This window comes from Doryrhamphus excisus, linkage group LG8, assembly GCF_037039965.1.
Source record: "Doryrhamphus excisus strain RoL-2023G ecotype Guam linkage group LG8, RoL_Dexc_Guam_v1.1, whole genome shotgun sequence".
Classification (NCBI taxonomy): Eukaryota; Metazoa; Chordata; class Actinopteri; order Syngnathiformes; family Syngnathidae; genus Doryrhamphus; species Doryrhamphus excisus.
This window is the reverse complement of record NC_136364.1, coordinates 16,680,174-16,690,274: the sequence shown is the minus strand read 5'-3', so window position 1 is coordinate 16,690,274 and position 10,101 is coordinate 16,680,174. Positions and strand designations below refer to the sequence as shown.

The following is a 10,101-nucleotide window of genomic DNA, read 5'->3' as shown; positions in this document are numbered from 1 at the left end:
TCAGGACATTGGAAAGACCTGGATTCGGATCTCCACTTGGACACCTCTGTGGAGTTTCCCGTGCGTGTATGAGTTTTCTCCCGGTATTCCGGTTTCCTCCCACATTAATTGGCCACTCCATAGGTATGAATGTGAGTGTCAATGATTATTTGTGTATATGTGCCCTGTGATTGGCTGGAGACCAGTCCAGGGGGAACCCCGCCTCTTGCTGGGATAGGCTCCAGCATACCCGTGACCCCAGTGAGGATAAGCGGCAGAGAAGTGGATCATTATCATCATTGCCGTTCTTCAGTGATTGGCTAAGAGAAGGCCTCTCCCAAATTCCTTCACCTCCAGAAGTCCTTACCAGATAAGTGAAATAAGATTACAACATTGGCAGGACGTGGTGACTCCTGATTATCTAGATGGACTTTTCTGCTCTGCTCCAGCAGCTCCAATGGGAAGTGACAGCCTCTCTATGAATTAGTAACCAAAGTTTGTGAAACAGAGGTAAGAAGAAAAGGAAGTGCAGTACTTGGGAAACACTTCTGGCAAACAATGGAGGAGGCAGCCAGTGACAAGATGTTCTGCTGCAGCTGGCTGCGGCGCACGATTCCCCGGAACATCAGGGACGAACTGTACCATCTCTTGAGAATGATGGGGCCCCTTGTAAGGACCTGCGAGCACAACATGCGAAGATCACATGATTGATAAGTGACAACATGTATTTTTCGTGTCTTTTTAGCTCATCTCTCGAATCCTCAATTATTTACTTCCTTTTGTGATTACAATGTTCTGTGGCCGTCTGAGGAATGAGGTGATGGCCGGCTATGGACTAGCATCTGCTGTGAGTGCTCAAGGCTTCAATGGGTTTTCTTCATGATGTGATTATTCATACCGTCCAATGAAAAGCATGTATCTGCAAATAAGAATCACATTTTTTAGCAAGAATATATGTCCGCAAACGAGGAATTTGATTTGACTGCATCGGTGCATTGGATAGCAAAAAAACATCTAAAATTTGACAAGCTTTCTTGTTCAGAAAAAAAAAGTCATGTTGGCACTCTAACTAGGATAATAAAAAATAATAATTTTTGCAACTGTCGTGAAATCCCAACACAAAATCTGTAAAAATGTTGTGCTACTTCGGTATGTAATATGTATCATACATATGCTAGCAACAATAAACCAATCAAAGAACATGATGAACGTACGGTTGCAAAACAACGTAGTGCCTATCTCTCCGCTACTGTGGAAAAACCAAGTGAAGCAAATTAATTCGAAATTCGGAATTCATTCCAGGAGGATTAACAATTGGTGTGACAATTGGCGTGACAATTGGCGTTCAAAGAGATGTCGCGAGTGACGTGACAGTGATGGATGAAAGATGGCGAACACGGAAGTTACGCAGAGTTACGCCACCATATGTCAATGGATTGTGGATGCTAAAATAGCTGCTCATCATTGCTGAACAGCAATACCTGACAACGAGACTGACTCTGACAATGACTAGAGGGAACCCATCTTTTGCAGGAAGAAACTTCACAATGAACACTATTCATCACACAGCAATTTAACACTCCAGAGGTATACCTGAGAAATAACATATTTGATAGGGAAATTGGCCAGGTGTTCTATTCAGATCCAGAAGATGAGTACTTTCATGGATTTGTGGAAGAAGATTAATTCAAAAATACAGTGAGTGTATTTTTAAATGGTAGAATAAAGTTCGACAAAACTCACTGTTTTGCTTCTGTTCGGTTTTTTTTGTAGACTGTGTAATCCTGGGGGTTCAATTCCACACTCAGCCAACTCTGTGTGGAGTTTGCATGTGAATGCGTGAGTTTTCTCCGGGGACTCCGGTTTCCTCCCACATTCCAAAAACATGCTAGGTTAATTGGCGACTCCAAATTGTCCATAGGTATGAATGTGAGTGTGAATGGTTGTTTGTCTATATGTGCCCTGTGATTGGCTGGCCACCAGTCCAGGGTGTACCCCGCCTCTCGCTCAAAGACAGCTGGGAAAGGCTTCAGCACCCCCGCGACCCTCGTGAGGATAAGCGGTAGAACATAAATGAATGAATAATAAAGACATGCAAATATATGCTTGTAATCAGATAACACCTTTATGTTTTTCTTATATTCCTAAAAAACAACAAAAATGACTTTCTTGTTTTAAAGATATATTTGGAGAAATATGCTTCTCAGTGTAAGACACTATAAAGCAATTCAATATATTTGACCAATAAGTCCCTCTCCTATTTAGTTAATCAATTGTGTTTTCTTTCTATTAGACTATCAGTGTCACCACCTCAGCGACAGGACTGGGTTTGGGCTTCGCATGTGATACCCTGGTGGCTCAGGTTGGGAATCAGACTTTCACGCTGACAACCCTTCAAGCTAAAATACTGAAATACTGAAACATTCACACACTGTGGTACAGACCTTCGGCGGTAGGAATCTAATGCGTGTGGGCGTGATCCTTCAGCGAGGCGTCATCATATTGCTGTTGTTCTGTCTGCCATGCTGGGGTCTGCTCCTCAATGCTCAGTCCATCCTGCTCCTCCTAGGCCAGGACCCTGAGGTGACCCGGTAACTAACGGTCACCATAAACTGCTACCAGCAACTTTGCAGGGTCGACAGTGTGTCCTTACTCTGAACTGAACTTGTGATTTCAGAATCGCTCAACTATATATTACGGCATACCTTCCAGCAATACCTGTAAGTTGGATATTTTGTTGCTCCATATCTGTCCATGCTTATTTTTTTATAAACAACTGCCGTCAAAGTGAATCTGTCTATATGTCTTTTAGGCAATGTTTCTACATCACCTACAGATGGCCTACCTTCAGAACCAGGTGTAGCGGCCATCTTGAGACACTTGTGGGATATTTGCCTTATAGCATTAGCATATTTACTGTCATTTCTGCTGTCAATTTCCGGCTTTTAACTCTATGGCGTGTACAGCGGCTATTTAATGGTCGTCTTCCATGATGTCCCAACTATAAAAGAACCACTACCACCTTCTTAATAGTATTTGTAATACTAAAATATCTAAATACAACCAACAATAAAGCTAATTTTCGGATGAATCTCCATTCACAGTGCCAGGTTTTCACTGCTTAATTGGAACGTCAATAAGAATTAAATCTTCATGGTGAAACACCATTAAAGTACAAAGTAATCATTTTAACTTACGTTAATATGATGCACAAAGAGCTAGTAACAACTTGCCGCTCTGTCTACTTCCTGCTGCGGTGTCCCAGTACTGTGAGGAGTTCAGGCGCACTCGTCATTTTGAGTATTAGGCGCTAATTGTTTTTAATTTTTACTCACGTATCCCCTAAGGCAATTGACGTACAACACTTTAGGAACCAGTGATCTAAAAGCTTCCGGTTTCCTCTCATATTTCAAAATATGCACATTAAATTAAGAAATTACCCATATAATATATTATATATATATATATATATATATTAAAAAATGTCAATACTCATTATATCCTCTGTTGTTAGGGTATAATACTGCCACAGGTGTATACTGCTGCCATGGCAAACATTGCCAATGTGGTGACAAACTACGTCTTTATTCACTTACTCAAGCTTGGAGTTGGGTGAGTACCCACACAAACAGCAAAAGCATGAAATTATATGTATAATTCCATAATTCCATTGCACATCATTTTTCCATGTGTATCATATGATTGTGATTTGATGTGCTTTCCAGCGGTTCAGCAGCAGCAAACACCCTATCCGAAATCTACATCTGTGTCTTTCTGTTTGCTTACATCTGGTGGAAAAAGCTTCATAAAACAACATGGGGAGGTGACTTATATTTATTATGAATTTAATAATTAATGATTATGTTTACTTGTGATTGACACTGTCAGAAATATCACACAGAATATTATAGCAGTAATCCTCCCTAGTAAGGCCACTAGACCATTCATTCATTCATTCATTCATTCATTTTCTACCGCTTTTCCTCACGAGGGTTGCGGGGGGTGCTGGAGCCTATCCCAGCTGTCTTCGGGCAAGAGGCGGGGTACACCCTGGACTGGTCGCCAGCCAATCACAGGGCGCCACTAGACCACTATAAGCTAAAATAATAAATAATAAACAAACTGTTAAATGATCAACTCTCTGACAATGTCAATCAAAACTCTTATTGTAAAACCAGAATCATTTATTGAATGTCATGAGAGTGTTCAAGTGTACCTAATATTGTGGCTGGTGAGTGTCCACATAGGTAAGTATCTCACTCCCCCTGCAGGTTGGTCCGTGGATTCACTGCAGGAGTGGGGTGCTTTCATGAAACTGGCCATTCCCAGTACACTCATGACATGTTTTGAATGGTGGATTTATGAGTTTGGGGAATTCTTTGCAGGTAAAAAAAAGCATATAATGAATATGTTTGCTTGCGGAATGTTATTGAAAAGTTGATATTGTGTCCAGGGATGATGAGTAAAAATGAGCTGGCAGCCCAGCATGCTTTGGCATCCATTGCAAACTTGATCTACATGGTATGCTGGCAGCTCTCTGTATTGTTTGAATCGGTGTGACTTTATTCCATTTATCCATATAACAGATCCCGGTTGGTATCCAAGCTGCGGCTTGTGCTCGAGTGGGCAACGCTCTGGGTGCAGGAAACACGGCAGGGGCACTCCTCACCTGTAAGGTGTCGCTGTTGCTCACAGGTTAGTTGATGGCTGCTCGAAGTTCATGTATGCATGGTCATTGGTCATTCAATATGATGTCATGTTTTTGTTTTGGAGCTGCTTTTGCTGTTGTTGAGGGAGCCACGCTCGGCTCTGCGAAATCTGTGATTGGCTTCATCTTCACTTCTGACCCGTGAGTTTTTATGGCTGACCTGGCATTGAGAGGATGATAAGAAGGTGGTCGATGATGACCTTACTCAAAGGAACAACCATGCCCAAACACCCACTTCCCCTCACTTTTCTTGTCTCATCCAGTCAGCAGTCACAATACATTCTCCGCCTCAGAGACTCGGAAAGTAGACATTTCAAGCAGGAATAAAACACTGATATTTTCAAAAATGCGCAGCTCCCCTACTTCAATGTGAAAAATAAATGCCTATTCACATGAGTGGATTGTTTAAAAAGAATGTCCGTCTGCATAAAAACACATTCACTATAGCTGTCATGTGCATTTTGTCCCAGCCTGAAAACGCAACCATAGCAGTATTCCAATCCTAGCACTGTCTGAACTGGAATATTTATCTATTTATTTGTGACATTTTCTCCAAATCGGGCAATTTTATTAGAGCACAAGAGTTTCTGTGTGCATGAACTGACGATGCATGTGAGTGTCATACATTCACCAATTATGTTGCTTTCAAGGACAAGAAGGTTTGAAGAAGATGGTTTCTTATAAATTCAGTGTCCAGTTTCGGCCTGCGACCTAAAGTTGGCTTTGAGTTTTGGCCTCCTGTGCAATTGAGTTTGACAAATGAACCCACAGAGGTATACTTAGAAGAAAAAATTACATGCATTTTATATCATTATATCATCATATATCATTATATCATACATTTTGTGATGTACAGAAGGTGAAAAAGCACATTATAATATCATTATATTGTAATATTTCAATTCTATGCTATAAAACAACATTTTCTGTCATCATATGAGTTTATTTTGTAAAATTGAGACTTGTTAGAATACAGCTTTTTCTCTTAAATTTTAAGTATATTTTCATGAAATTATGTTAAATTTACACCCATTATGTAATATATATATAATTTATATAATTTGTAATATATATATAAATATTTTTTTTTCAATTTCTGTAGTTTTTTTGTAATTTTTTTGTAGTCTTCCTGTAAATATTCTTCTTGTAATTGTGACTTTACTCCCATAATATTTTGACTTTATTCTTACATTATAACATTATATAATAACATTAACATAGTAACATTATAACTTTTTCTCACAACCTATTTTCCCAAAAATTACAACTTTGTTATTTTCTTTCTCATAATATGATGACTTTATTATTCTTAAAAATAAAAGTATTTTTTCTTGAATATTTCAAATTCATCCTACTAAAATGACATTTTTTTCTCATTAAATTAATTATATTAATTAATTAATTTATTTGTAATTCATTAAATTATTTAGTTTTCTTCTTCTATTTTGACTGATACACACAGCCACTGGCCATAAATGGACCCAGGGGCGGCGCTTTGGAAACCACTGCACTAAATCAGCCATTTAGAAAATACCAAATATCACCCAGTCAAGATTTAAGTCTATTTCTTATGTAAGTTAAATTAACTCCTAAGTCAGTCTTAGTGTATATAGAGCACATGAAGGACATACAGTATAACATTAAAAATTAATACAAAGTATGTGTATCCATTGTGTGAATGAAACTATTGTATTGTTGCACATAAAGTAAATAGTAATAGTTTTAATAATCATCGTTACAGGAAGATCATCAGTCGGGTTTGCGACTTAATGAATGTTTACTGCTTCCATCTGTTCTTCGATGCACTGGTGGTGAGTATTGCACGTAATTATCCATTGGAAATGAATAGCGATTCATCATCAGTATATAAAGCGTGATTGTTTGCTTGCCTTCCTCCAGGGTGTCTGCATCGGCATCTTTATGGGGACTGGGAAGCAGAAGATAGCGGCTGTGTCTAATTTGATTGGCTTCTACTGCATTGGCCTAACACTCAGTGTTACATTCATGTTTGTTGCTAAACTGAATATTTTAGGTAAGTAGTATCTACTTGATGGCTTATTATTTAATTTTTTGCATAAAGCACCAAAATATAGCATTGTAAAGGAATCTGGGTGTTTGTCTTTCACAGGTTTCTGGTTGGGTCTCCTCATTTGCGTGATTTTGCAATCCATCTTCTACATCATTGTCATATTTCGAATGAACTGGCAGAAAATCACAGAGGAGGTACAGTGTGACGCTACTGTTGTTGAGATGACTTTCCGTCAGGTTCAAAAACCCGACGATTGTAAAACACTGCCTGTACAAAGAGAGACACAGAGAGTTGAGTTTCTTTTTACTTGCAAGGAGAGATGATGGAGACTGCACTGTTACAATCCTCCTACCAACTCTGAGACAATCACCTTTCTCCTCGCATTTTATTCAGTTAGGAACGCCCTAGTTACATGAGATTTCAACCGCTAAGGGGAAGGGGGGTTTAACTAAACAAGTTGAAACCGGTTCTTTCGTACAACATGTTATCCATAGTGTGTGGGTATCTCCTCCTTGGCATGTGATCTTCTGGAGACACTCACACACACACACACATATACATTCCGGGTCACATGCAGCTATAGAATGTTCTGTCACGTTCTGTTTTCTCTAATCATGATATACACCAAATGTGCAAGCGACACAACATTAATCTTACTTTTGCCACGTGAGTGATATGAAATGCTTGTAGGTCATAAGAAAATAGGTCATAAGAATATAGTAAAAATAGGTCATAAGAATATAGTAAAAATAGAATAACTTTATGTACAATTCTTCCAACACTTTCACTATATGCGTTACATTAACGCCCAGTTTGGACTTTTAGAAAAAACAATCAGACTGCACTTCCGGAATAACAAACAAAAAACAAACTGTGTACATATACGTATTTATACTGTTATTCTGTATATTTTGTATTTTTCATTCTTTTTTAATAGATGTGTATGCACCTACTATATCAAAACAAATTCCTAGTATGTGTTTGATCATACCTGGCAATAAACCCTTTTCTGATTCTGATTTCTGATTCTGATTCTGATGAGTTATACAGCATCTTAATAAGGAAACATCGGTAATTTTGTCTTTGGTTGTTTGCAGGCCCTGAAACAAGCCCAGGCAAAGACAAATGTGGCGTTACAAAACACGTTTAACCACAGTGCTGAACAGCCACAGGACCAAGACAATGTAAGTGGATTTTTTTATAATGTAACTAGATGAAGCAAAATGAGTAGAAATTGCATGTGAATCCTGAATATGACCTGATTGAATATAGAATGAATGTTCTAGTAAGGTGTTTGTCAATGGAGGATCGAACCAGCAGCCCCTCAGGTTGTTAGACAACCACTCTACCACACTAAATGTGAAATTAAATATATTTAGATTGTACAGGTGTTACTAACAAAGTGTATCTATGATGAATATAAGCATTTTTCCGCTTCCTCCCAAGTCAGTGGATGGCTACCTACATGTGAACACAGAGTGCCCCGATGGGAGCACAGTGAGTCAATATGTGGTCAAGGAGCGTACCCACCATCTCCCCATGTCCCAGTTGATAATCCGAAGAGGCATCACCATGTTGACTGCATTGGGCCTCCTAGTCGTGGGTGCTTGTGTGCACTTGTTAGTGCCTTTGCCAGAGAGCCCGCTCTTCACACACAAGGCCAATTTCACAATGGAGGTGGTCAATAGCACAAACAATCCTCTACAAACGTCTACTCTGCTTGACTCCTGAGGAAAGGCGGAACTTCATCAGTCCATAGTGTTTGTTGTCAATGTGCAGCTAAAAGTCAAGTGAAGTGCATTGTTACTTGTTTAATGTTCTTGTTTCATTGCAATTTCCTGTCTCTTATAGAAGGAGTGTAAATGGGTTCAACTTTTATAGAATAAATGTGTGGTGTGCTATTCATGTGACTTCCATAAGCATCCACATTTGGTGTTTTGGTCACAAACAAATAAACCATTACAATTACTATTATTGCTGTTTGTTTATTGCGGTATGTATGTGGTAACTAGTTCATTCATTCATTTTTTACTGTTTATCCTCACAAGGGGGAGAGGCGGGGTACACCCTGGACTGGTCGCCAACCAATCACAGGGCACATATAGACAAACAACCATTCACACTTACTTATACTTATATAAGTAAGTGTGTGTACTTATGGACAATTTGGAGTCGCTAATTAACCTAGCATGTTTTTGGAATATGGGAGGAAACCGGAGTACCCGGAGAAAACCCACGCATGTACGGGGAGAACATGCAAACTCCACACATAGATGGCTGAGGGTGGAATTGAACTTGGGTCTCCAAGCTGTGAGGCCTGTGCGCTAACCACTCAATGCCGTGAAGCTACTTATATATTATATTATTTTAGAACTTTGCTTTTGTACAGAGATGACAGATGAAACTTCTACAATGACAAGTAAATGATATCTAAGGTAGAGCTTTGAGGAACCCCTAAAGAAAACGTGAATACATCAATAATATATTCATTCATTCATTTTATACTGCTTATCCTCACGAGGGTCGCGGGGGTGTTGGAGCCTATCCCGGTTGTCTTCGCGCGAAAGGCAAGGTACACCCTGGACTGGTGGCCAGCCAATCACAGGGCACATATAGACAAACAACCATTCACACTCACATTCATACCTATGGACAATTTGGAGTCGCCAATTAACCTAGCATGTTTTTGGAATGTGGGAGTAAACCAGAGTACCCGGAGAAAACCCACGCATGCACGGGAAGAACCTGCAAACTCCACACAGAGATGGCCGAGGGTGGAATTGAACTCGGGTCTCCTTGCTGTGAGGCCTGCACGCTAACCACTCAACGCCGTGCAGCTATTTATATATTATATTATTTTAGAACTTTGCTTTTGTGCATAGATGACAGATGAAACTTATACAATGGAAAGTAAATGGTATCTAAGGTTGAGCTTTGAGGAACCCCTAAAGAAAATGTGAATACATCAATAATATAGTTTTACAGAAATCAACAAAACCTTACCCGACAATAGAGGCACATTTTTGGTTGACCCCCCCCCCCTTACAAATACATGAGCAGTCCAGAATATTTGTGGTGGTTAATTGTAAACAGAATATATATTTGTTTATCTGTACTGTACAGACTTAACAGGAAAATCCAACAAAGTGGAGCCCAATCTAAGCACAATGCACATAATCTGGTCCTTATGGTGGACATTGAGTTTTTCACCTCTGATTGAAGTAATACCAATACAGTAATTGTGTTTTCCTCACTGTGAGGAATTAAAGGTACATTCATGTTAAATAGTACGTTTCTGATAAAGTTCACTGCAAAGATACAGTCGTCTGATGTTCTGTTGTGACTGCGGTGTTTTCCCTTTTTTCTCATCAACAATCTCCGTTGT

The 10,101-nt window shown here is 39.3% G+C and overlaps 1 protein-coding gene across 1 annotated transcript; it reads left to right on the top strand.

The window, feature by feature from the left end:
• Positions 1–453: 453 nt before the first annotated feature.
• LOC131134806 (multidrug and toxin extrusion protein 1-like) lies at positions 454–8,603 on the top strand. The gene is made up of 17 exons (XM_078792922.1): positions 454–648; positions 725–826; positions 2,273–2,341; positions 2,422–2,570; positions 2,657–2,699; positions 2,792–2,836; positions 3,494–3,591; positions 3,705–3,802; positions 4,251–4,364; positions 4,433–4,500; positions 4,566–4,674; positions 4,753–4,828; positions 6,429–6,498; positions 6,587–6,719; positions 6,816–6,910; positions 7,814–7,900; positions 8,163–8,603. The coding sequence occupies exons 1-17, from the start codon at positions 538–540 to the stop codon at positions 8,445–8,447; spliced, it is 1,752 nt and encodes a 583-aa protein (XP_078649048.1). The 5' UTR covers positions 454–537; the 3' UTR covers positions 8,448–8,603.
• The last annotated feature ends 1,498 nt before the right edge of the window (positions 8,604–10,101 follow it).

Excerpts from the sequence above, each read along its gene's own strand:
- LOC131134806 (XM_078792922.1), top strand. The coding sequence starts at position 538 with ATGGAGGAGGCAGCCAGTGACAAGATGTTCTGCTGCAGCTGGCTGCGG. Across the intron at positions 6,499-6,586 it reads TGTTCTTCGATGCACTGGTG|GGTGTCTGCATCGGCATCTT; the intron begins GTGAGTATTGCA and ends GCCTTCCTCCAG. Across the intron at positions 7,901-8,162 it reads AGCCACAGGACCAAGACAAT|TCAGTGGATGGCTACCTACA; the intron begins GTAAGTGGATTT and ends CTTCCTCCCAAG.